The 27811-nt window shown below is 40.6% G+C and overlaps 1 protein-coding gene across 1 annotated transcript; it reads left to right on the top strand.

Annotated features, from left to right (window-relative positions):
- Positions 1 to 2957: 2957 nt before the first annotated feature.
- On the top strand, positions 2958 to 22274 carry abhd5a (abhydrolase domain containing 5a). The gene is made up of 8 exons (XM_034173902.1): positions 2958 to 3002; positions 7438 to 7518; positions 7742 to 7827; positions 10637 to 11012; positions 15746 to 15900; positions 19260 to 19371; positions 19465 to 19651; positions 21247 to 22274. The coding sequence occupies exons 1-8, from the start codon at positions 2971 to 2973 to the stop codon at positions 21334 to 21336; spliced, it is 1119 nt and encodes a 372-aa protein (XP_034029793.1). The 5' UTR covers positions 2958 to 2970; the 3' UTR covers positions 21337 to 22274.
- Positions 22275 to 27811: the final 5537 nt, after the last annotated feature.

Genomic DNA, 27811 nt, shown 5'->3' with positions numbered 1-27811 from the left:
CTGGGTGTGATGCCATCCGGGCCTGCCGCCTTCCTCTGATGTAACCTTTCCAGCTGCCTCTTAACCTGGCCTGTTGTCACCGTTAACTGGGGATGTTTACAGTTGTCTACACTGGAGGGGGAGGAGGTGAAGGGGAGGGGGAGGGAGAGGGGGTGCAGATGGAGAGGTACTGTACAAGAGAGCGCTGCTGGATGGATTGAGCAGTTTGGGACAGTGTAGGTGTGTGGGGGGATGGGAGTGTCAGGGGGGTGGTAGGAGTTGAGCTAAACCTATTAAAAAACAGGTTGAACTGGTTTGCCCTATCCAGGCTCCCCAGAGACTGCCTCCCCAGAGACTGCCTAAATATTAATAGCAACACACTGTTTGCAAAATAAAATACATGAAACAAATGATTTTATCATCACTGATCAATGATGCCAAATCATCCCAGTGGCATCAGTTACCTTCACAAGATGGTGGCTACTGCAGAGTGAAAACATACTGTTGCTGATTTAATAATGAACTATTCGAGTATCTGCACATTAAACAAAACATTGAAAAACATTATTTAATTACAAGTATATTATGATGACACACAGATAAAATTAGAACCTTTCTCTAATATATTTGGATCCGTGCTATTTATAATGATATGAAAACTTATTTTATAGAATAAACAATGCAGAAAAAACACTTGGAAATTGCACCACTATGTAGTTTGTCTAGCAGAGGGTGCTCCAACCACATTGTTTATAATGCTGTCAAGCATTGCTGGGACCCCATCCCCCTTGGTCACATTAACTACAAGAGACTGAGGTACAGTGATTAGCTGCCATTCATTTGATCATCGTGGGTGTTTTACAGTGACAAGAGACAAGAGTGCTGCCACCTACAGGGGACCAAAATAGGTGATAGTTATTTTAAACAAATGGTAAGTGATGTAACACAGTAACTGTCAATCTGAGTGAAGTCAATGTGATGTAATTTGGCTGCCTGTTGCTTATATTTATAGTTCTTTATTATAAAATTCATGTTTAAACTATAAAACATCCAACCTCAATTACCTTTCTTTGTCATAAAGGTTTGATAATGACATTTTAGAACTCATTGCTGTTTTTATGTACAGATCAGCATATATAGTGGTATTGTAATTTTATCAGCCCTAAAAAAAAAAAAAAAAAAAAAAATCAATCTACAAAAATTATTAAATGGTGCTAAAATCTGCTAAAATCAAACATGACATTTAAATGGCAAACAAATGTAACAAAAACACATTTTCATCCTTGCCAGCAAGTATATCTACAATTTGTGAAATCTTTGCAGATGACAGTAAGTTATATCATCAGACATTATCACTCACTAATTGTGTAACATTACAGAAGTACATTGATAAGATAATCATATGGTCAGACGGGTGGTGATTAGGTTTCAAAGAAGACAAATGTAAGGTCCTGCATGTAGGTAACAGGAATCCTAATGGTCAGTATTATACGAAAGGAAAGTTACTTGACCTTGTTAATGAAGAGAAAGACCTGAGTGTATTAATAACTGATAACTTGTCATCTAATAACATATTGCTATGGCAGCTGCCAAGGCCATGATCAAAGGATCTTTTTCTTATTTTGATAAAGAATCTTGGTTCTGTACAAAAAAATCACATCTTGAGTATTGTGTCCAGGATTGATCTCCCTTTCTAGAAACCGACAAGAATGTGATAGAAAAGGTTCCAAGAAAGGCAACTAAAGTTGTACCTGATTTACGTGTGTTATCAGGAGAGAATGATGGCTGTCTGTCGTAAATCATACGTTAATAAATGATCATTTGGTGTCATCAGATATCCAAATAGGCATACGCGTATTTTTAGATGATTTTAGATTGTTAGAAAGAAATTTATATTTGGGGAAATTGTGTATGTACACAATTGTTCTCTTCTTCTACAGTGCAGCAGATAACTGAAAAAAAATCTTTCAAATGGTGATGCAAGCACCAAATTTGACACAAATACTCCTTAGACATTGCTCTTTTGAAAAGGCAGGGTGTCCACTTGAATTTTCATTTGTCTGATCAGAAAGATTCCAAAAAAGTATAGTTTGGACAGTCTATGACTGAATTCTATGGAGTTATGCGGTAAAAAAAATAACAAAACTGGTGACAAAGGTCAATTTCATTTTGTACAGGCGTCAAAAGTTAAAGTTACTCCAATCTTGGTAAATAGTGATGCAAATTATTGGTTGAACTAGTAGGATTAATAAATAGAATAGCTTTGACCATGTTGAATGTTTGGTGTCCACAGTAAAGGTAAAAAAATGTCGACATCCATTGTATGCCACCCTATAATATGATAACTAAGCATGACAGATGGTGCAAAGTATTACTTTTTACAACTCTGTTTGCTCAACCAAACTGAAATTGACCTTTGTCACCATTCTTGCTGATTATTTTTTGCCCCATAATTACACAGGGGTCAAAATATAAATGCACCAATCCTATTAAAAACTATACCACATTATTTGCCTGATCATTCCAAAAAAGCAAAGTTTGGACTATCTATGACTACATATTATGGAGTTCTTCAATTGACCCCTAGCTGGCTGCCTATTGAAAATTCAAGTGGATGCCCTGCTTTTTCAAAACAGTAATGTGCATTTGTGCCGAATTGGGTGCCTGCATCGCCATTTGAAACATTTTTTTCACTTATGCTGCACTGTAGAAGAGAAGAATTGTGAACATACACAATTTCTCCGAATATAAATTTATTTCTAACAATCTAAAAATCTTCTAAAAATCCTCCTATTTGGACATCTGACGAAACCAAATGGCTTTTTGTGAACGTACAATGGATGTATATTTTAAGTGTGGAAATGTTGCAGACGTGTCGTAAAGACTCCGCCTGGTGGGGATATGCCGAGCACAAAATCAAACGCCCCTGATCACGTGGCTGTGACGCCAGCCTGCCTGGGGTCACGTGATGTTTCATGTTTTTGTGTCAGAATGGCCGAACGAGCGCTGACGGCGAGCACTCGGTGAGTTTAAAGTTTTAAAAGCTTTAAAGACCTGTGACACAGTCATGACGTCAGGCTTACGGCTGCCTGTTTGCTTCAGTGTCAGTAAACAGCTTTTGATTTAGACTTCAAGCCATCAAAAAGTTGCATGAAAAACATTATTTGAGTAAATCCGTTTACGCACACACACACACACACACACACAGAGTGACGGAAGGTAAAAGTTTATATTATCTGCATTGTGGAACTAATTGGAATAATTCATCTTCAAATGCATCCACATTACAGCCTGAATCATTCCTGTATTTATTTATTTACTTGTATCTGATGGGAGGAGTCCTGATTTAATCAGAGACAGGGCACAGAGGCTGGATGACCTGGATCAGATTTTTAAATGACTTATATTACAGTATAGTTCTAAATACAAGACTGTGCCCCCCCCCTCTAAAATTACATCTTAAAAATGGGGTTGTCTTACATATGGCCTTTATTGTCATTGTACATACATACAATGAAATTTGTCCTCTGCATTTAACCATCCTAATTTCAGTTAGACACAATCCAACCACTAGGAGCAGTGGGCAGCCACAGTCCGGCGCCTGGGGACCACCTCCAGATGTAGAGACGCTGTCTTGGTCAGGGGCAGAGAAAAGAACAGACCCTAAATAACCATGTTTTTGATTCTGGGAAGAAACCGGCGTGTTCGGAGAAAACACACACAGACATGTGGAAAACATGGAAACTCTGCACAAAAAGGGCAGGAAGCAATCCCACGACCTTCCTGCTGTAAGGCATCAGTGCTAACCACTAATCCACCATGCAGTGGGGTGCCTGGGAAACAAGTTTTCCCCCAGGACTGAAGAGTTCTACCAAGTGTGTACAGTGCTGCATTATGATGAGACACTGTGACGTTATAAGGCAGACTTTAACCCCATGGTGATAAATGTAGCAGAGTCATCAAGCAACTCTGAAGCAGCCAGGAAATACCAGGTGACAGAGTGTAATGTTCAAAGATGGAAAACACAAAAAGAACACAGAGAAATTCTTACCGTCATCCTACAACCCCAATTCCAATGAAGTTGGGACATTGTGTAAAATGTAAATAAAAACAGAATGCAATGATTTGCCAATCATCTTCAACCTATATTCAATTGAATACACCACAAAGACAAGATATTTAATGTTCAAACTGATAAACTTTATTGTTTTGTGCAAATATTTGCTCATTTTGAAATGGATGCCTGCAACACATTTCAAAAAAATTGGGACAAGGCAAAAAAAAGACTGGCAAAGTTGATGAATGCTCAAGGAACACCTGTTTGGAAATAGGTGAGTGTCATGATTGGTTATAAAAGGAGCATCCCCAAAAGGCTCAGCTGTTCACAAGTAAAGATGGGGCGAGGATCATCCCTTTGTTAACAACTGCATGAAAAAAATAGCCCAACAGTTTAAGAACAGTGTTTCTCAATGTTCAATTGCAATGAATTTAGGGATTCCATCATCTACAGTCCATAATACAATCAGAAGATTCAGAGAATCTGGAGAGCTTTCTACATGTAAGCGGCAAGGCCGAAAACCATCATTTAATGCCCGTGACCTTCGATCTCTCAGGCAGCACTACATTAAAAACCGACATCACTGTGTAAAGGATCTTACTGCATGGGCTCAGGAACACTTCAGAAAACCACTGTCAGTTAACACAGTTCGTTGCTACATCTACAAGTGCAAGTTAGAACTCTACCAGGCAAAGTGAAAGCCATACATCAACAACATCCAGAACATCCTGAATTGGGGTTATAAAAGCTACAGCATATCGGTATATGATTGAAGGTATTTTCTTTTATAACATATCTCTCTCTGTCTCTCTCTCTCTCTCTCTCTCTCTCTCTCTCTCGCTCTCTCTCTCTCTCTCTCTCTCTCTCTCTCTCTCTCTATATATATATATATGATCATCGTCAGAAAGTCCAACAATCTGTATTGATAAAAGGTCATCTTAAAATCAGGGTCAACTTACAACCGCAATTCCAATGAAGTTGGGACGTTGTGTAAATTGTAAATAAAACAGAATACAGTGATTTGCAAATCCTCTTCAACTTATATTCAATTGAATACACCACAAAGACAAGATATTTAATGTTCAAACTGACAGACTTTATTATTTTTGTGCAAATATTTGCACATTTTGAAATGGATGCCTGCAACACATTTCAAAAAAGCTGGGACAGTGGTATGTTTACCACTGTGTTACATCACCTTTCCTTCTAACAACACTCAATAAGCGTTTGGGAACTGAGGACACGAATTGTTGAAGCTTTGTAGGTGGAATTCTTTCCCATTCTTGCTTGATGTATGACTTCAGGTCTCTGTTGTCGTATTTTGCGCTTCATAATGCACCACACATTTATAATGGGCAACAGGTCTGGACTGCAGGCAGGCCAGTCTAGTACTGGCCTGCCTGCCAGTACTAGACTGGAAGGCAGGCCTACATTCTGCACGTGTTGTAACGTGCAGAATGTGGCTTGGCATTGTCTTGCTGAAATAAGCATGGACGTCCCTGAAAAAGACATTGCTTGGATGGCAGCATGTGTTGCTCCAACACCTGGATGTACCTTTCAGCATTGATCAGACTCACTTTATTGTCACTTGACCCTTACAGGCAGAACGAAATGCAGTTTCTCCAGGTCTTGGTGTAGTTAACTGGGATAATTTAGCCTAACCTTTGTAAACTTTTGCAATGTACAATATGGGCACCCCTGTGGCCATAGAATATATATACAAGGCACAGGGTCGGCAGCAGCGGCACAGGGTCAACAGCAGCCATCACAGATGTGTAAGTTGCCCATACCATGGGCACTAACACACCCCCATACCATCACAGATGCTGGCTTTTGAACTTTGCGCTGGTAACAATCTAGATGGTCTTTTTCCTTTTTTGTCCAGAGGACACGGCGTCCATGATTTCCAAAATCAATTTGAAATGTAAACATTTTTCCACTTTGCATCTGTCCATTTCAAATGAGCTCGGGCCCAGAGAAGGCGGCGGCGTTTCTGTATGTTGTTGATGTATGGCTTTCACTTTGCATGGTAGAGTTTTAACTTGCACTTGTAGATGTAGTGATGAACTGTGTTAACTGACAATGGTTTTCTGAAGTGTTTCTGAGCCCACACGGTAAGATCCTTTACACAATGATGTCAGTTTTTAGTGCAGTGCCGCCTGAGGGCTCGAAGGTCACAGGCATTCAATGTTGGTGTTCGGCCTTGCCGCTTACGTGTAGAAAGTTCTCCAGATTCTCTGAATCTTCTGATTATATTATGGGCTGTAGATGATGGAATCCCTAAATTCCTTGCAATTGAACATTGAGAAACATTGTTCTTAAACTGTTGGACTATTTTTTTCATGCAGTTGTTCACAAAGTGGTGATCCTCGCCCCATCTTTGCTTGTGAACGGCTGAGCCTTTTGGGCATGCTCCTTTTATACCCTCACCTGTTTCCAGTTAAACTGTTCACCTGTGGAATGTTCCAAACATATGTTCTTTGAGCATTCATCATCTTTCCCAGTCTTTTGTTGCCACTGTCCCAGCTTTTTTGAAACGTGTTGCAGGTATCCATTTCAAAATGAGCAGATATTTGCACAAAAACAAAAAAGTTTATCAGTTTGAACATTAAATATCTTGTTTTTGTGGTGTATTCAATTGAATATAGGTTGAAGAGGATTTGCAAATCGTATTCTATTTTTATTTACATTTAACACAATGTCCCAACTTCATTGGAATTGGGGTTGTATATTCAGAGTAGTGCTGTGTTCTACTGCGTGTGACAAGTCTGATCTTTGATGTTGTGTGTGTGTAGTATCTTGTTTATTTTAGATCATTGTGTATGTGTGTGTGTGTGTGTATGAATTGTAGGTGACTTGTATTTGTTGTGACAGTTATGACAGCCATCACAATTCAGTCAGGAATCAGAAATGGGACACAGGCTGTGTTTACATTACCTAACGTTACCTGGATCTGATTTTATAAATTACTGATATTGCTGTGTGGTTCTGAATGTAAGACTGTTTTTTCCTTAGAAATACATCCTTAAAATGGGGTCATCTTACATTCAGGATCTACAGTTTTTCATGTCATACACATTTGCAACAGAATGTGACACCATATGCCTGTGAAAATGGACTGAATAGATCTGGTTCTCTAACTAGTGTGTACAGTGCTGCATAACAGAAAGACACTAGAAACTGAGGAGAAGTGGCAATAAATGCACCAGTCATCAAGCATCTCTCAAGCAGCCAGGAAATACGGTGTGATAGAATATAATGTTCAAAGTTCCCCTAAATCTAATTTGTGTGTTATATCTTGTAGTATCTGACAAACTCCTCAAACCTGACATTTAGTTTTAATTGCACCCATTTTCTCTCAGTGATTCATTCCATCTTCTTTCACTCTGTTTTGTACTCAGGGTGGTTCAGCGGGCATTGGCTCTACTTGGTGTTCATAGTGTGTTCAGCAGTGTGTGGGGGTTCCTGGATTCCACCATAAGGTCTTTTCAGTTCATCTGAAACTTCTCAAAAAAGTTTTTACTGACTGCAGATCTTCTTCAGTCACTGAAAATGTTTTATTTGTGTGACTGCTATTCACAAACTATAGAAAATAACTGTGTAACCTTTAGACAAGGAGGTGAACGCATTTGTTTGTCCTTCTGTCCTTCACACACATCGTTTTTGTTGTATTGTTGATAACGTGGAGTTTTTCTGTCTGTTTAGATGGAGTTGGATCCCTGACTGGTTGCCGTCCTGGTGTCCAACTTCTCAGAGCCAGCTAACGATAGCAGAGGACAAGATGATGAGATGTAAAAATCAACAGTTTTTTTTTTTACTTGTTTCTCTTGTAAATAATCATTTTAAACATTATACAGTACCCAGTGGGTTCCATTGTCCAATTCTACCATGTAGTATTAGTGCCAGTGAGGGGGGAATCTGAGATTGTTGAGAGGAATTTTTAGAGATTCATTTTAAGATTTATTTCTGAAAGGTCATTTCAGCTTTAATATTCTACACCATCCAATTCTAGTAACACATGGGATTAACTATAATAACAGCAACTACAACTTACGAGGTCTGTTAGAAAAGTATCCGACCTTATTATTTTTTTCAAAAACCATATGGATTTGAATCACGTGTGATTACATCAGACATGCTTGAACCCTCGTGGGCATGTGAGAGTTTTTTCACGCCTGTCGGTTACGTCATTCGCCTGTGGGCAGTCTTTGAGTGAGGAGTGGCCCACCCTCTCGTCGTTTTTTTCATTGTTTAGGAATGGCTCAGAGACTGCTGCTTTGTTTGATAAAATTTTTTTCAAAAACTGTAAGGTACAACTGAGTGGACACCATTCGATAAATTCAGCTGGTTTTCGGTAAAAATTTTAACGGCTGATGAGAGATTTTGGTCTGTAAGTGTCCCTTTAAGGACGGCCCACGGCGCCTGACGGCGATCTGCGCTCCGAGGCGGCGTCGTATCGCTGTTTCAAGCTGAAAACTTCCACATTTCAAGCTCTGTTCACCCAGGTCGTCGTCAGAGAACAGAGAAGTTTCAGAAGAGGTCAGCATGAGGAGTTTATGTGGACATTCCACTGTTAAAGGAGATTTTGTAATGAAAGAATGTGCGGGCAGATTCGCATGTCGGGCCGGACCTGACCGCGGGGGGTCGCGACAGGAAAAACACCTCCATTGGAAACCTTAATGGACAAGTTGGAACATGCCCAGCTGTTAAACAATTTCTCAGATACTCACTTGTTGAAAGCCATCAAAAGCCGCCTGAATTTTACAAATGGTTTTCAACACGGAGGTGTTTTTCCTGTCGCAGCGCAGACGGATTTGCGGCGTCATCACGGAACCGACTCGGCGAATTTGCCTGCACGTTCTTTCATTACAAAATCTCCTTTAACAGTGGAATGTCCGCATAAACTCCTCATGCCAACTTCTTCTGAAACTTCTTTGTTCTCTGACGACGACCTGGGTGAACAGAGCCTGAAATGTGGAAGTTTTCAGCTTGAAACAGCCAGATGGACGCCACCTCCAACCGCGCCGCGCCGATCCGCTTTGTGAGCTGTCCTTAAAGCGAAAGAAACTCCACAATCTCTCATCAGCCGTTAAACTTTTCACTGAGAACAAGCTGAATTTCTTGAATAGTGTCCACTCGGATATCCCTCACAGGTCCTGAAAAATTTTTGATAAAGTAACATGCACCGTCTCCAGCAGCGTCTCAGACAAAGGATTTCAGCTGAGAGAGCTGGACCAGTGCTCACTCAAAGCCTGCCCACAGGCGAATGACGTCACTGACACGCGTGAAAAAACTCACGCATGCGCACGAGGGTTCAAGCATGTCTGGTGTAATCGCACGTGATTCAAATCCATATAGTTTTTTTTTTTTTTTATATAAAACTGACTGTTAGTTTTCTAATAGACCTCGTAGTTTACCTATTGAGCAGTGAGCCAAGTAAAAAGTACTATGAGCATTTTTGTTTGGATTTGTTTGTTTGTTTTTTCAATTTAGAGCAGTTTATGGAGAGCTGGTAGCTCATTGGAATAAGGAACTCAGCTACCAATATGCAGACCTGGGTTTGATTCCCGGTCACGATACTTGTGTGTGTCCTTGTACAAGACACTGCATGTGCATTGTCCCAGTTCTTCCTGCTGTAAATGGGGACCAGGGGAAGTACCCTGTAGGATCACCTTATGGAATCGCAGGATAAGAACCAGCATCAAGGGACCTCAGCTGTAGTGCGTACAGAGCACAACACAAGACTGTCAGACCATGCTGTGCTAAACTGTTGAAGTTAAACAACCATAAGTCAGTGACAGTATTGATACCAGATCAGTGATTGAGGGAGCAGAGTCCCACAGCTATCTCAAATTCAGATGTACCTCCATAATGATATTGTACAAAATGTTAGAACAGTCTTTGGTGGAGGGCCCAGTCGCAGCTATGTTGGGGCACATAGATCTTGAATCCTGCCATTGGCAGAATGCAGGGGCTAATCCTACCCCCAGGCATCAGGCAGGGACGGACTGGTGGTGGAAGAGGTAGTGTTCAGGTCTGCAACTGCAGGTAGCAGAGAAATGAGTTAAAACTGACGTTTTTAAATAACATGCGTGTTTGCAATGCAATAAACTGGCATCCTGTACAGCGTGTACCCTGCTTTATGCCCTATGACTGCTGGGATAGGCTGCAGACCCCTGTGACCCTTAATTGGAGTAAGCGGGTATAAAAATGAATGGATGCACGTTTGGTACTGGTTGTGAGTTGATAATCGAAAGGGGAACTAGCTGCTTCCTATTAGAGGTTCCAGCTGTTACTGATGTGGTGAATCTGAATAAATGCTTTGAAATCAGAGTCTTCCTGGCAAAATGCTACATTTCTCAAGTTTAAAGGTTCCAGCGTGGAATTCACACATATCGATGCAAGTTTATGTTGGTCTATATATGAGATGACCACGAGTTCATCCCAAACCAATTCAAAATCCTAAAGTCTTTAAAGCCAGAACTCACTGAAGTCCCATCCAGAATCCTGACATATAAAATTTTTTTTTTTTTTTATAGTTTTGTGTGATCAGATCATTTCTGTCACTTTGAAAAGTTAAATCTCAACATTTGTTTGCAGGTGTTCATAGTACTTTCACTAAAAAGTACATCCCCATCTCCAACAACAACCAGCTGTGGACACTGAGCTTTAGCAATGATGGTGTTAAAGGAAAAACTCCGCTGGTTCTGATCCATGGTTTCGGGGGCGGTGTGGGACTTTGGGTCCAAAACATTGATGCGTTGTGCCAGTGCCGACCCCTTTACGCTCTGGATGTCTTGGGCTTCGGTCAGAGCAGCAGGCCTCAGTTCTCTGCAGATGCTGAGGAGGCAGAGGACCAGTTTGTGGAGTCCATAGAGCAGTGGAGGGCCGGAGTGGGTCTGGACACCATGATCTTGCTCGGGCACAACCTGGGAGGTTACGTGGCCACGTCGTACTCCATGAAATATCCACACAGGTGAGTGGAGGTTAGGTTTGCTTTTCTCAAAGTGGCTGCGTGTTTGTTTTGTGCATCTTGCGTGATGTCTTCTGTCCTGACTTTATGGAACAGCAGATGTCTCTTCCTTTGAGTTTGGTTTACTTTCTCATGGGGCCGATAAGGCCGAGACCTTACTCCTGAACATCACTGACTTTTCACCAGAATGATTGAAAAAGGAAAAAAAAAAAACAGAACTTGATATTTTTTTGGGGGGAAAAACTATTTAACAGCAGTGTGTGTGTGTGTGTGTGTGTGTGTGTGTGCGCATGCACGCCTGTGCACAGACAGCTTGTGATGTCCATGGTAACAGCAGTGTCCTCCAAACCTCTCACCTCCTTAAAACATGGATGCTTATTCGCCGTCTTTGGACGGATTTCCGTCTTTTTGCAAAATCGCGCCGTCTAAAAGAACTAGCAAAACATTAATTTTTATTTCCTCAATCTTGTGGTTCTTTGATTCGCTGCTCTTCAGAAGCGGAAAGTCCGCTTCTTAACTCCTGTCAAAGCCATTAAAATATCATGAGTCGCTTTTGTGTGGATTAAAGTCACTAACTGGGACTCTTGTCATGTTGTAGTCAAGAAACAAGAATCGTCCTCCGTTCCGTTGACACAAAATTGCCGCTTTAAATAAAATGACACCTCTGTCCAAACGCTGTAATACAGAAAATAAACTACAATCAACTAAAACGTTTTTCTTTTCTTCCCAAAATGAGACGTCCTGTGTTCTTTATGAATTAAACTGATGCTGACATACAGCACAGCCAGCTTAAGAGCTCAGCTCAGATATATGGAAAGACATTCATGCCAAAATATAGAATGACTGATTAGATGTCATGTCAGTGTTCAGAGCAGACAAATAGGCCGACTGTATATGTATTTGCTATAATAGTATGTATACATGGTAATGTCATCTGTGATGGCATACAAAAGTGAATTGAGCCTAAGCAGAATCTCATCAGTATTATGTTGTTATGTATCTTTATCTAGTCTGAAAGCAATTATCTAGTCTCTAGTCTGAAAGCATTATGAAGTTGTCAAGAATGTTGAGATTTTAATTGCCTAGTCTTTGAGCCCAATCAAAAACAAACTAAATCAATATAAGTTTTTTGCATGAGTTAGCTATATTTGTAAACTATTGTGTTGTTATATTCTGTATATACTCCTCCTACAGGATGATACAACATGCCATACTGCATGAGATCACAAGAGAAATTTAACGGCTGTTTCAAGTCCAAATTTAAACCAAATAATGCACCAAAATGCACCACAAGGCACTTGAATTCTTAAAATTTCATGGGGGGGCAAACCCCTCCAGACTCCCCCCCCCTTTTACGACCGCCTTTGGTGGTTGGGTTTCGCGGCTTTGCCGCAAATAGTTGCTGTCTTTTAATTTACCAAGACTTTGGATTGCTGTCTTTTTTTTTTTCATCCTAAGCATCCATGTTAAAACCTCTTCCTCAGTCTTTGCTGTGCTCTGTCAGCAGGAAGCAGGTTGTCTCTCAGGGACGCCTGATGAAATGTCCTCAGTCTGACATCGCTCTCCTTCATCTCAAACGCCAGGAAACATTCCCTCTGTTTGTCCTCTTTGCATTACCTCTGTGTTCCAAATGGCTTTTAAATAATAAGATGAGGTGTTCTTAATCTGAGGTTTGTTCACCAAACTGTGGTGCAGAAAGACAGCAAAGTCCTAAAAGCAGCCCAAAGTCCACCTCTGGACTAAGATGATCAGTTGACAGATTTTTCAGATACAATATTCCTTTTATTAGTCCTGTATGGAGACATTTACATGTCACAGCAGTCGTGGTAACGATAATTGTGCAACAATAGGGCAGAGCAAAATATACAAATTGAAGGCACTTAAACCTGGTATATACATAAGTAATGATACACACTTACTGTTTCTGTCTGGAGGTTGTTTTCACACACACACACACACACACACACACACACACACACACACACACACACACACACACACACACACACACACACACACACACACACACACACACACACACACACACACACCTTTATTGATGAATTAGATTTACTCAAAATCAATTGATGTCACATTTATAAGTTTTTAAAATTAAACTTCATGAAATTAGATTTAAAAAATGTGTACAAAATCATAATTTAAAATCTCAAAACTTTCAGATTCTAACAAAAATCATATGTGATATTTTAGTGTCTACTTCATTTAAGAAACATTTTCAAATTACAAGCCTTATTGTCAAGAAAGGGGGAATTTTTTTCTTTTGTTTGGGGTAGGCACCTGATGGATAATGGCACAAAAAAGATAATGATCAATTTATATTAAAATGACTGTAAAAACATGATTGAATGCATCCCAGGTTTTTCCTAAATTGTAACAAAAGATGTATTTTTAATAACATTTTTATTTTAAGGTGATAGTTCCATAGTTCCCTTTGATATTCAAAAACTTTTACAGTACATCCAGAAAGTATTCACAGTGCTTCACTTTTTCCGCATTTTGTTATGTTACAGCCTTATTCCAAAGTTATTCCAAGTTAGTGTGTTTACATTTTGGTATTTGTTTATATTGTATTAAGCACTTCAGGAGTTGCAAAATGACTGTTTGCAGTAAATTAATAAATAATAATAATAATAATACACTGAACAGAAATGTAAATGCAACACTTTTGTTTTTACTCCCATTTTTCATGAGCTGAACTCGAAGATCTAAACCATTTTCTATATATACTAAAGACCCATTTCTCTCAAATATTGTTCACAAATCTGTAAAAATCTGGGTTAGTGAGCACTTCTCCTTTGCCGAGATAATCCATCCCACCTCACAGGTGTGGCATATCAAGATGCTGATTAGACAGCATGATTATTGCACAGGTGTGCCTTAGGCTGGCCACAGTAAAAGGCCACTATGAAATGTTGAGTTTTATCACACAGCACAATGCCACAGATGTCGCAAGTTTTGAGGGAGTATACAAATGACATGCTGACTGCAGCAATGTCCACCAGAGCTGTTTCCCGTGAATTCAGTGTTCATTTCTCTACCAGCTGTGTGATACAACTGCACATAAACCTAACAGGTGGATTGGTCCAGAGATGGTTGTCCTTCTGGAAGGTTCTCCTCTCTCCACAGAGGAATGTTGGTGCTCTGACAGAGTGACCATCAGGTTCTTGCTCACGTCCCTGACTAAGGTCCTTCTCTCCGATTGCTCAGTTTAGATGGGCGGCCAGCTCTAGGAAGAGTCCTGGTGGATCTGAACTTCGCCCATTTACAGATGATGGAGGCCACTGAGCTAACTGGGACCTTCAAAGCAGCAGAAATGTGTCTGTACCCTTCCCCAGATTTGTGACCTGAGACAGTCCTGTCTCGGAGGTCTACAGACAATACCTTTGACTTCATGCTTAGATTGTGCTCTGACATGCACTGTCAACTGTGGGACCTTATATGTAGACAGGTGTGTGTCTTTCCAAATCATGTCCAATCAACTGAATTTACCCCAGGTGGACTCCAATTAAGCTGTAGAAACATCTCAAGGATGATCAGTGGAAACAGGAGGCACCTGAGCTCAATTTTGAGCTTCATAGCAAAGGTTATGAATATTTATGTATACGTGAAAAAAAAAAACTTTTTTCACAGTGTCATTATGGGGTGTTGTGTGCAGAATTTTGAGAAAAAAAAAGAATTTCATCCATTTTGGAATAATGCTGTAACATAAAATGTGGAAAGAGTGAAGGGCTGTGAATATTTTGTGGTTGCACTGTATGTATATTTAGTGTGCTTAAGACCTTTGCAAGATACTTTAAGCATATTTCAATAATTATTCTTAATATCAAAATTTTAGGGACTGGCATTGGCATTTTATTCAGTTAGGTCATCAGTGTTGAATATTGTTTTGGTACAGCAGTGTGTCATCAGCATATACAACTGTGCTAAAAACTGAATTAAAAATGTCATGCACACAGATAGAAATGACATTTTTCCCAGAAAGGATCTTTGGAAAAACTCCACATTTCAGTACCACAGAGATGATAATATCATAAATCAATCAAGAGTGATAGACAAATTTTGACAAAAAAAAAAAACGCTGAGAATATTAGCATATATTTTCTTGTAACTGTGGCACAGCAGACACATTATTAGGTTTAGTTTACCACTTAAACAAAATCCCGATCATTATACAACCACAACAATGTTTATCACACTTTTTTTTAATTCAAGTAATCAAACTCAGTGCTTTACACCAACTGGACATCATAAACCATTATTAAAAAATAAAAACAAAATGACAAACAGACAAACACAAAACACCCATGAAATACAACACTGAATACATAACTACAAATACATCAGCAAGAAGAGATGTGTCTTCAGTCTTCATTTAAAAGCCTGTTCAGATGGTAAACAGTTCATAGAATCGACACACTATCTGAAATGTCTCTGTGACCCGCTGGTCTCTTCTTTGTCCTTGGGACACACAGTCGTCCTCCACTCAGCGAAGGCAGCACATAGGATGGCTCATAGGGCTTAACAAGACCATAGGCAAATTAAATTTTTTATGTTAACAATAAAAACTTTAAGACCTAAAATTGGGGTAATGTGGTCACATTTGTTGGATATCATTTGAAAACATTTTTGTTTGCCTGTACAACTCTTTTGACTAAATATAATAAAACATTTTATACCCCAAATGGCCATTGACCTCATTATCTGTCTGTCTATAGAGTAAAGCACATAATCTTGGTGGAGCCGTGGGGATTCCCCGAGCATGCCGACACAGCAGAGTTGGACCGTCCCATCCCAGTCTGGATCAAAGCCCTGGGGGCCATCTTCCGACTCTTCAACCCTCTGGCTGCTCTGCGGCTGGTCGGACCTCTGGGTAAGACAAAGAGCTTCCATTGGGTTTTCATTCAAAGATTAAAGATAGAAAACTGCTGCACAGCAAACAGGAAGGGTTTTTTTTGTTTGTTGTTTTTTATGTTCTTATTTTCATACTGAAATATCACTGCTGATGTTTATTTAGAATAATAAACTTTAGTTGCTTTAAACACTATAAAAATAATTATTAAAAAAAGTTAAATTTTCTTTTCTTTCATCTTCCACGTACACTACTCCATCTTTGGAGTTGTGTGGAAAAAAGTTGAAAAACATGGCTCAACAAACACCTCATTTGTATAGCTCTATAAATTAGAAGCCTAGATGATTCATACATTGCATCCAGAAAGTATTCACAGTGCAGCACTGTTTCTATATTTTTTATATTACAGCCTTATTCTAAAATGGATGAATTTTTTTTCTCAAAATTCTACACACAATACCCCATAATGACAATGTGATTTTTTTTTGAGAATTTGCAAATTTATTAAAATAATAACAATAAAAACTAAGGAATCACATGTACATAAATATTCACAGCCTTTGCCATGAAGCTCAAAATTGAGCTCAGGTGCCTTCTGTTTCCAGTGATCATCCTTGAGATGTTTCTACATCTTAATTGGAGTCCACCTGGGGTCAGTTGATTGGACATAATTTGGAAAGACACTCACCTTTTTTCTGTTTTTTTTTTGCCTCCTTGCTCTCAGCCGAGACGGTCGCATTTTTCTCTTCTCCCTCCCTCCTTATCTTTCCTGCTTCTGTGGAGTGTTGTCTGTGAGGCTGCCAGCTTTGCTCTTCTGGAAACAGCAAAAATGGATCTGTTAAAGTGGTCTCTGAACGCAGTTGACACTATTTTTCTACAAGACACTCGGGAGCGGAGGACCCGACCTGTCCTGCTGGGACACATGTGATGGGTTACGTGATGGACAGTTGGAGGAAATGGCAGGTCATGTGCCTTTACATGCTGTCTGTGGAGGACGTCGAAGATGTGTATATATTTGGCATGGTGGTGACGGGTTCCTGCTGTGTGGAGCGGGCATAGCGCTGGTTTACTGGAAAATTAAGAAAGTGGAAGCGGCAATAATTGGCCCGTCCAGGCTGCCCCACATGATTGATTTGATTGGAAGGGCAGTGTCAGCTCAGTCGGTGGGTGTTAACCGCACATTGGATACCGTCTCCGGAAGAATGGCTGCACTGGAAAACTGCATTGATCATCAGTAATGACCACATCTCCTCTCGTAATTCAGATGTATTGAAAGCCACTCTGTCTCAGACTGTGGAATCTTTCAGGCATCTGCTAATCTGGATTTTCATTCGGCTTCTCAAAACACAGCTGCACTTCAAGGCCGCTGTGATAAAAACCTCCTGGAGAAGAACAACGCTCATGCCTCACTCCCCTGGTCTCCCCCCACCCTCAGCTTCTCCAGCTCTGACGTTGACTGTGGACAGTGGACTGTTCAGGGCTGGGCCCCTCCTCCCTCCAGAATGGACGAACAAGGCCGTTGATGGTGCCTAAAGGTGGCCTCCGGGTGTTCTGTCTGATAACTGGACTCTTACAAATCTCGGTCGTCGTCTCTCGTCCTGTTCTGTGTGATCATTGTTCATTGTGCTGATGGGTTTTTTCCTGCATTGCTGCTGCATGATTCAATGCAGCAGCAATGAAGGTTTTTCTTTCCCAAGTTTTACCTTGTGTGTGCTTTTTATATGTGTTCATGTACCGGGCCGGCTTAAGTGTGTTGTGTGTTATGTGTGTGTCGTCTGTCGTCATGAGGCCGGTCATGGTTTGCTCAGCCCTGCTGTTGACCTAAGGCAGGATATACATCTGGAGCTGGTCCCTGGGTGCCTAAAGGCGACTTCTGATCCTAACTGGCAATTAGGATGGGTTAAATGCAGTAAACACATTTCATTGTGCAGGGAACATGTTCCTTTGTGCATATGACAATAAAATTATTTTGAATCCTTTTGAATCCTTTGAATCCTTGAACCTGTCTACATATAAGGTCCTGCAGTTGACAGTGGATGTCAGAGCACAAACCAAGCATGAAGTCAAAGGAATTGTCTGTAGACCTCAGAGACAGGATTGTCTCGAGGCACAAATCTGGGGAGGGGTACAGAAACATTTCTGCTGCTTTGAAGGTCCCATTGAGCACAGTGGCTCCATCATCTGTAAATGGAAGAAGTTCGGATCCACCAGGACTCTTCCTAGAGCTGGCCACCCATCTAAACTGAGCAATCAGGGATGAAGGGCCTTAGTCAGGGATTTGACCAAGAACCCGATGGTCGCTCTGTCAGAGCTCCAGCATTCCTCTGTGGAGAGAGGAGAACCTTCCATAAGGACAACCATCTCTGCAGCAATCCACCAATCAGGCCTGTATGGTAAAGTGGCCAGACGGAAGCCACTCCTTAGTAAAAGGCACATGGCAGCCCACCTGGAGCTTGACAAAAGGCACCTGAAGGACTCTCAGACCATGAGAAACTAAATTCTCTGGTCTGATGAGACAAAGATTGAACTCTTTGGCTTGAATGCCAAGCGTCATGCTTGGAGGAAACCAGGCATCATCCCTACAGTGAAGCATGGTGGTGGCATCATCATGCTGTGGGGATGTTTTTCAGCAGCAGGAACTGGGAGACTACTCAGGATTGAGGGAAAGATGAATGCAGCAATGTACAGAGACATCCTGGATGAAAACCTGCTTGGAGTGCTCTTGACCTCAGACTGGGGCGACAGTTCATCTTGCAGCAGGACAGTAACCCTAAGCACACAGCCAAGATATCAAAGGAGTGGCTTCAGGACAACTCTGTGAATGTCCTTGAGTCGCCCAGCCAGAGCCCAGACCTGAATCTGATTGAACATCTCTGGAGAGATCTGAAAATGTCTGTGCACCGACGCTCCCCATCCAACCTGATGGAGCTTGATCAAAGGATTGAGCAAGGGTGAGAATACTTAAGTACATGTGATTTGTTTGTTTTTTATTTTTTATAAATTTGCAAAAAAAATTCATGGTCATTATGGGGTGTTGTGAGTAGAATTTGAGGAGATAAAATTAATTTACTCCATTCTAGAATAAGGCTGTAACATAACAAAATGTGAAAAAAAGTGAAGCGCTGTGAATACTTGATGCAGAGTATATTATATATGTGATTACAAAATATGTGATTAACTGGTCTGAATGACTTTATAAAGAAGCCACACAGTCAAAATACCATTACAGACAGATGTATGTTTTTATTGTAGGCATTGCTTCAACTCTCTGATGCCTTTCATTTTGATTTTCTCTGTTAAATTGTTGTGAATCGTAAAATATAATGAAGTGCGCTTTGCAAACATTTGACGGTTGATGGTCTTCTCTCTGGATCCTGCAGGTCCCACTCTGCTCCAGACTCTGAGACCCGACCTGAAGAAGAAGTTTTCTTCTATGTTCAGTGACAACACTGTGTCAGATTACATCTACCACCTGAATGTTCAAAGCCCCAGGTCTGATCCTGGTTATGGCTGACTGGGATTTCAGGGTTTTACCGCCCAGTACGGATCTTGTCTCATGATCATTGTTCTTCTGTGTTGTTCTAGTGGGGAGACCGCTTTCAAGAACATGACTGTTCCTTCTGGCTGGGCCAGGAGACCCATGCTCAAAAGGATGGACCAGCTTCACCCTGAGATCCCGGTGACCATCATCTATGGCTCGCGCTCCAGTATAGACAGCAACTCCGGTGGCACCATCAAAGAAATGAGGCCAAACTCTCAGGTGGAGCTCATTGTAAGTCAGAGCACATTCTCATCACTCTGGACCTGTTTGGAATTTCAGCTGGGTTCATGTTGGAGTCCTTAAGGGCCCATTCACACTATGACATCAGTTTCAGTTTCAATTTAATCAGCCAAATCACAACAAAAGCTGCCTCAAGGTGCCTCACACAGAACAGTTCAATATAAAATTTAAAATAAATAAGTAAAAATAAAAAAAATTCAAACACATAATTAAAAACACAAGTAAAAAATAAAACAGATAAAAAAATAAATGCTGTTCATAAGAAAGACAATAAAAACAGGTTTTAAGTCTTGACTTAAAATGTCCCCAGACTCCAACTGCCTCACGGTCGCAGGAAGACCGTCCCACAGAGCGGGTGTACGATAAGAAAAAGCTCTTTGACCCCCTGACTTCTTCTTCACCCTGGGAACACAGAGTAGTCCCGCATCCTGCGACCGCAAAACCCGGGCTGGCATGTAGGGTTTTACCAGATCGGCCAGCTAAGACGGCGCCAGTCCATGAACAACTTTATAAGTCAATAACAAAACCTTATCTGCTCCCACAGAGGCAGGGAGCCAGTGTAAAGATGCCAAAATGGGTGTGATATGTTCAGACCTTCTGCTTCTTGTCAAAAGTCTGGCAGCAGCCTTCTGAACCAGCTGAAGACCCCTAATGCTGGACTGCGGTGACCCTGAAAATAGGACATTATAATAATCTAATCTAGAAGAAACCAAACCATGAATCAGTGACTTCAGTGACATGAAGTGGCTAATGCTGGCCGTCACAGCAGATTCTCAAAAATCTCACTGAAACTCCGGTGTCCAGAATTCTTGTCTTCAGCGCAGGTCGATGTAGCTCAGCAGAGGGCGCCGTTGTGCCAGAGGAGCTCGGTGTTTGGCGATAGTCCACGTCTTACTATGGGATGTAGTTCAGCTTTTGCGATCTGAGGATGGGTGTATTAGTAGTGCACTCTGTGGAGCAGTAGCGTAGCTTGGTGGAGCTGATTGTCAACTCATCGTTTGTGACGTCAGGTGACGTAGCCTATATAAACTTGACGTAACTCTGCGATTGCGTCACTTGCTACTTGTGCGTCGTCAAGATGGGTTCAACAAACTCCTTCACATTTTTTCATATTTCTTAATGCCAAAGGGATCCAGAGGAGGTTGTACATCAGGCAAACCTTTGATGTTGGCTGATGGAGTGGAATGGAACAATAACGGCATGCTAGCAGAGGTGACATAGTGGTAGCAGAGCTCAACTCTTGCTGGCATTTTAGCATGAACGTCAAAGATTTTAAAAGCTTGTTAAATTTCTCCCGGACCATGATGACTGACATCCGCTTAGCTCCTGCAGAGTCTGGTGGAACTTGATGCTGATAGGCGTTAATCAACTTTCACTCTCCGTCAGCTAATCGTCAACATGTGAATGGGCCACACTCAGTGCCAAATTTGGTGATGTTTGAAACCATGCTCTTTAATCTTAAAGTATTTGGTACTTTGTATTGACTGAGTTCTGGGTCTGCTCATTGATTCCTTTATGAATGAGGAGCGGTGGCCTCTCTATTCCCGTGCTGAATTTAAACTGGGATTCTGGTCTTGTTCTTGCAGACGATCCGTGGAGCCGGACACTATGTGTACGCTGACCAGCCAGAAGATTTCAACCACAGAGTGTTGCAAGTCTGTGAACAAGTGGACTGAAACAGAGACAAGTGCCAACAACTTTGGAGAAAATGGGTTGCATCAGTAACACTCGTGTTGTGAGCGACTGGTGTGGAACCTCGCATGCTTCCATGGATACCATTTTTACCCACCATGTCTCTGATAGAGGAGTGTGGAGCCTTCTTGGCTCTTGAACTCTGTACACGGATATCAACATCCCCATGTGGGGGTGCAGAGCAAGTTCCCTGCCCCCACAGTACCAACACGACAAGCAAACCAACAAATTCTCTCCTGTGAACTGCTTTTATAAGCTGTGCTAGTGTGACGCATTCAAACAGATATGTACACTAATTGTGTTGGCAGATACAAAAACAACTTGTGGAGAGGGTGCAAATCCATCTGGGGGCTTTTCCCAACACACTTTACAATGTAAGTATCGGAATAGCTGTGCAAAACCTGGTGCTGGGTGCAAGGGGGGGTCGGATTTATTGTTTTCATCAGAGATGGGTGTGTGGTCGTCTGAACATACAAACCAACCAGAGTGGCGCCTGTTACTCCCTTTAAACTGCACTGCACCAGGCGCACACAGTGCTGAGGTATCCACCAAGAGGCAGCATGTCAAAGGATTTATGGTGCATGAGCAGAGTAACATCAAGTGGTCAGAGTGCACAGCACACAGTGGCCACCAAAGCCCCCTGAGGTGAAGCAGTATGGTGATGTTTCATATTTTTCCACGAGTGTTTATTTTTGTTTAATTTAATAATTGTTTTCAGTTCACGTTCATAATTAATTTACAGCAGAAACTTTTGTGTGTCTCTGAGTGAGACGTTTCTCCTCCCTCTTTTTCTTTCTCTTAATACATGTCATATTGATATTATATCTTTACAGGTCACTGTGACGATATGTGCGAGGGGAATGCACAGCTATTATGAATCCACTTATGCAAGGTGTGTCTGAGTGTTGCATTCCCTGTACAGCAAAAAACTTTCTGCTGATGGTGCTAAAAGGTTTCTGGTGACGGATGATAGCAGTGCGCCAGCTCTGCATCAGACCACACCTCCTTTTTAGACCAAGTTATTTTCGAGGATGCAGGCACTGGGTTTAAAAATGACAACTAGGTTGGGTGGAATCTAGCAGTGACACTTGTGCTGGGCTTTGCACCATGTGTAAGGTAGGGCTCCATTCCATCCAAGTGTGATACATGGTGACCCAGGTGCAAACCCAAGAACCAAACTAAATAAAATTAAAATATTTAGATGATCAGTTCCCACCGCCAATTCAGCTAAACCAGTTCAAAAATCCCACACCACTACTTCGCCTCTGGGCTAAGCTGGGAGAGATGAGGCCAAGGAACACACCCAATGTCACAGTCTAGGATATGACCTCAGGTAACCAACTCCTGTAACCAGGAGACCTTCCAGACATGTCCAAAGCCCACTTACTGAACCAGGGAAATGAGAACGTGGCCCTCGGAAGATCTTGGCCTGGATTTAAAAACTCACACAGGCACTCAGCACCAGAGCTAACCCTAGTTCGCCCCCAGCCCAGTTCACACCTGGGACCGAGTTTGCGTTGGGCATATTTCACCCGTATCCCTGACCCGAACACCAGCCCCCGAATGCCATTTCACCTTAGCTGTCCAGGTGACACTTTTGAACTAATAGTCCATGGGCCAAGCAGGTTTTCGGTATCACTGAAGGTGACCAAACGACACTTAGAATCCAGTCTCGGTGTACCATGGCCTACGCAAAAATGTATGATAACTATCCCAGGGTGGTAGCTGTAGCCAGGTAGGGGTCAATGGAAGAATTACACAGAAGTTAAAAACTAAAAATGCTCCAATCCTATTGCAAACTATATCACATTATTTGCCTGATAATAACGATTCCAAAAAGGTATAGTTTGGACCATCTATGACGAAATGTTCTGGAGTTATGGGGTTAAAACAGCAAAGATTGTGACAAAGGTCAGTTTCAGTTTGTACAGGGGTCAAAAATTAAAGTTGCTCCAATTTCTTTAAAAAAATATGCAAATTATTGTTTTTGGTTGATAGGGTTCTAATAAGGAATAGTTTGCACTGTCTGTCATGCTTAGTTATCACGTTACAGGTAACATATACCACCTGTCCTTGAATTCAATGGATGTTGACCTTGTTTGACCTTTTCTTTGGAGACCAAACATTCAACACAGTAAAAACGTTTCCATTTATTAATCCTTTTATTTCAACCAATAATTTGCTTCATCTTTTATTGAAATTGGCGCAACTTTGACTTTTGACCCCTGTACAAACTGAAATTGACCTTTGTCACCATTTGTGTTGTTTTTTGGAATGGTTATGATCAGACAAGTAACGTGGTATAGTTTTCAACATGATTTGAGCATTTTTACATTTTGACCTCTGTGTAATTCTTCATTGACCCCTAGCTGGCTAAAACTACCACCCTGTGATGGTTATCATACATTTTTGTGTAGGCCATGGTAGAATGAGGCTAGATTCTAAGTGTCATCTGGTCACCTTACGTGGTACCAATCAGTTCAAAATTGATGACTGGCTCCTGGACTATAATGACACTCTGCTGAAATAATTCTGTTTAACTGATGGCTTTACTGAAGGGGGCTGGAATTGAGCATCCCTGGGGTGTGTCCAGTTCAGCCGAACACAGTTATGAATGCAGTTAACAGATTTTAAGGATGAAATAACTCAAGAGTAAATACTTTTTAACAGTTGGTAAGAGATAGTTTTTCATTTTTTTGTTTCTGTAAATAAAATTATTTTACAAACTTTATTTTGTATTGTCACTCTGTGTGTGTGTGTGTGTGTGTGTGTGTGTGTGTGTGTGTGTGTGTGTGTGTGTGTGTGTGTGTGTGTGTGTGTGTGTGTGTGTGTGTGTGTGTGTGTGTGTGTGTGTGTGTGTGTGTGTGTATTAACAGCAGTGTAACTAGTCAACCTATTTGGCTTGAAGCTACCTTGGTCATGACATTAAATAGAACTAAATTAAGCAAATTATTGGTTGAGCTAGTAGGATTAATAAATGGAATAGTTTTGACTGTGTTGAATGTTTTGTCTGCAAAGTAAAGGTCAAACAAGGTCAATGTCCATTGGATTCTATGATGTGACATATGTTACCCTGTGGCGTGGTAACTAAGCATGAGACATGGTGCACACTATTTTTTAAAATCTTGTTAACTAATAATTTGCATCATCTTTTACTGAAATTGGAGCAACTTTGACTTTTGACCCCTGTACAAACTGAAATTGACCTTTGTTACCATTCTTGCTGTTTTTACCTCATAACTCCATAACATTCAGTTATAGATAGTCCAAACTAAAACTTTTTGGAATCTTTGTGATCAGACAAATAATGTGTAGTTTTCAATATGATTAGAGTATGTTTTAATTTTGACCCCTATCTGGCTGCCTATTGAAAATTCAAGTAGCCAATCTTTTTTTTTTTTCTTTTTTTCAAAAGTAGAGAAGCTTGAATCTTCGACTGGACTGGGTTGCTTGACGTGAGGACGTTTCGCTTCAAATCGCAGAAGCTTCCTCAGCTAAAATTCTTGCTCTGGTAGTCTTGACTTCTGCCTTGACTCTTGTAGAGAAGAATAAAAATTTTCAAAAGACATTACTCTTTTGAAAAAAGAGTAATGTCTAAGGAGTATGCGTGCCAATTTTGGTGCTTGTTTCCAGATATGAACAAATTGACAGTTACCTGCTCCACTAAATATTTTGTTCAAAACCTATGTTAGACAGCAGCACGGTGTCTTGGTGGTTAGCACTGTTGCCTCACAGCGAGAAGGTCATGGGTTTGATTCCCACCTGTGGCCTTTCTTTGTGGAGTTTGCATGTTTTTGTGGGGTCCCTCCAGGTGCTCCGGCTTCCTCCCACATCCAAAGACACAGATTAGGTGGACTGGGAACTTTAAATTGTCTGTAGGTGTGAATGTGTTTGTTTGTCTGTATGTGGCGTCCTGGGTGAACCCCGCCTCACACCTTATGACTGCTGGGATAGGCTCCAGCCCCCCATGACCCATAATTGGACTATGTAGTTGAAGATGAGTGTGTGTGTGTGTGTGTGTGTCTCCTTGTATCCTCACACACTCAGAATTATAAACAAAAGAATAATGTTTCCTGGCAGTCGTGTGATGTGACTGAGACCAAACACAACTCTTGCAATGATCAATTTATTATTATTATTAATTGTCTTTCTATAATGCTTTTAATTAAATGGAAATACAAATAAAATGTTTTTTATTGTCTTTTGTGATCTCACTTATGAGTAAAATCATATTTGCGTTATAATTTCATTTCTGTCCTGAATGCAGGAAAGGTGATCAAAATTCATGAAAAATTTGCACCCATGTTCAGCACACAGCCTCTGCAGTGTCTGGTGACAGCCACTAGGGGGCGTCCATGTAGATGAAAAGGTATCAACCAAAATCACACCGGGCGCCATGTTGTCACCCAAAGACACACGTATACTTTAATAGTTTTTATGGCCTCAGTGGAAAAATTAAAGTGTGCTCTGCATCTCCTCCAATCTGTAATTTTCTTTTGAGAAGTTCAAGACTCTCAAAGCAAACCTGCAGGTGATGTGCTAATCTTAGCATCACATCTACAAAAATCAGGAAATATCAGGACTTACCTTTCTTTATTTCAGATGATAATTGTAAGTCATTTCTGGCAAACTAAAATTTTGCTTCTGGATACAACATTTTCTGGGCCGGTTTTGTACAGTGTCCTTAATATTTGAAGAAATATTATCTTTAACTTGTTTTAGTTTGGCAGAGGTGTGTGGATTAGTTTCTCCTTAGCAGTGGCGGCTGGTGTGCCAATAGATTTCTCTGCCTTGTCCAGTACAGGCATTCAAATGAACAGTTGGAAAATTACTACAATTCCACAATAATCATTTCATGTCCTTCTCAAAATCAACAGTTTCACAGATAAAGTTAACCAATTTCAGCTATATTAGGCCTCAATTATACTTTGGAAAGGAACAGTATCAAATACAAATACAACACTCAAGTTCTTGAGAAAAGAACATTTCACCATTTGACACCAAAAACACACATAGTACACCAAACTGTACAGCATTGACATTATCTTCAGCCAAACAGATCCTGGGCTTCACAATGACACCGACCTTAACACAATAGAAAATATCACCAAATTTAGACTCTTTCAAAATATGGAAAAAATCCTCAATTGACAAAAGAACATTATGTACATCCTACAATGTTCACACCACCTTCCAAGAGAGAGAGAAAATTAAGGTAATAATTTGCATGAACATTACTGAGTGGAATGGAGGCAAAATGAAGCTAGAATAAGTAAAATAATTTGGCTAACTAATAACACCAAAACCTTTTTAAACTGGTTAAAATTAATTAAGTGTAGAGAACAAAACAAATTAAGTGCACAAAACCATTTAATTAAATGTTTTGCTAAACTTGAGTTAGTCTGACTATAAGTGTCTTGTGTGAACTCACTCAGTGGCTGAGTTAGAATTTCTTTAAGGAGAGTTTGAACACTTCTGATTGGCATTCTCAGTCCCTTGAATATCTTTTTATATCTCTTTTCTATTTTATGAAGTTCAATTGCCTTTTCTTTGACAATTCTTTTGCTTCACCTATGACTCATAAACCAGAAACATCAGTGCAACACTGGATGAAAGATGCAAGGGTCTGTTAGGAGCCCAGAAACTCACTGACCTCTTATACACACACAATCATTCCAAAACAGATCACAGGTGAGGAGTCCTGTATTTCAGCTGAAGTTATTTGTGGATTTTTCTTTTCATCCCGAACAATTTTCCTGGCACTTGTTGCTGAGATTTGTGTTGGTCTACCTGACCATGGTTTGGTTCCAACAGAATCCCTCATTTTTCACTTCTTAAGGAGAGTTTGAACACTTCTGATTGTGATCTGTTTTCCAAGAAAACAGATCACATGTGAGGATGGTTACCTTATATAGCCATTCAAACCCGTTTGTGTCAGTTTGTGTGCATGTTATCAGGCCAAAATCACCAGCGTATGTAAACTTTTGATCAGGGTCATTTAGTTAGTTTCTGATGTCATTGTGATTTAAAAAAAGAAAACACAGTTGTTTGACTTCACACAACCACTAACCATGAGTGGAAAAAAGTTTTTATGTTATCATTAATATTCTCTGAAAAATGGGCCAAAAAAAAAAAAAAAATTCTGCTAGTGCATGTAAACGTTTATGCGCAACTGTATAGTCTCTACAGTATCAGGACGTCTTGGATGCTCCACCACTCATCCAAAAACTGAAGAAGTCAAATGGATAACTGGTCTAGTTGCTGTCACTTAGTCTCAGAGACATTTGTGTACTTGTAGCACTTACCAACAAGGTGCTTTTCACTAACTCCTGCTTATGCTTTTAGAGTAACATGTAGCTAGCATTCAGTACAGTCCAGCATTAGCAATATGTGCACAACTGTCAGCAAACCTTCCAAACCTATCTGCATGTATTTGCAGATTTGTAACATGCACCAGCA

Source organism: Thalassophryne amazonica, chromosome 7 (genome assembly GCF_902500255.1).
Source record: "Thalassophryne amazonica chromosome 7, fThaAma1.1, whole genome shotgun sequence".
Lineage (NCBI taxonomy): Eukaryota > Metazoa > Chordata > Actinopteri > Batrachoidiformes > Batrachoididae > Thalassophryne > Thalassophryne amazonica.
The sequence above is the reverse complement of the archived record's forward strand: the minus strand, read 5'-3'. Positions and strand labels throughout refer to the sequence as shown.

Coding starts and splice junctions, on each gene's coding strand:
- abhd5a (XM_034173902.1), top strand. CDS start 2,971: ATGGCCGAACGAGCGCTGACGGCGAGCACTCG. Junction 3,003..7,437: donor GCGCTGACGGCGAGCACTCG/GTGAGTTTAAAG, acceptor TTTTGTACTCAG/GGTGGTTCAGCGGGCATTGG. Junction 19,372..19,464: donor CTGAATGTTCAAAGCCCCAG/GTCTGATCCTGG, acceptor GTGTTGTTCTAG/TGGGGAGACCGCTTTCAAGA.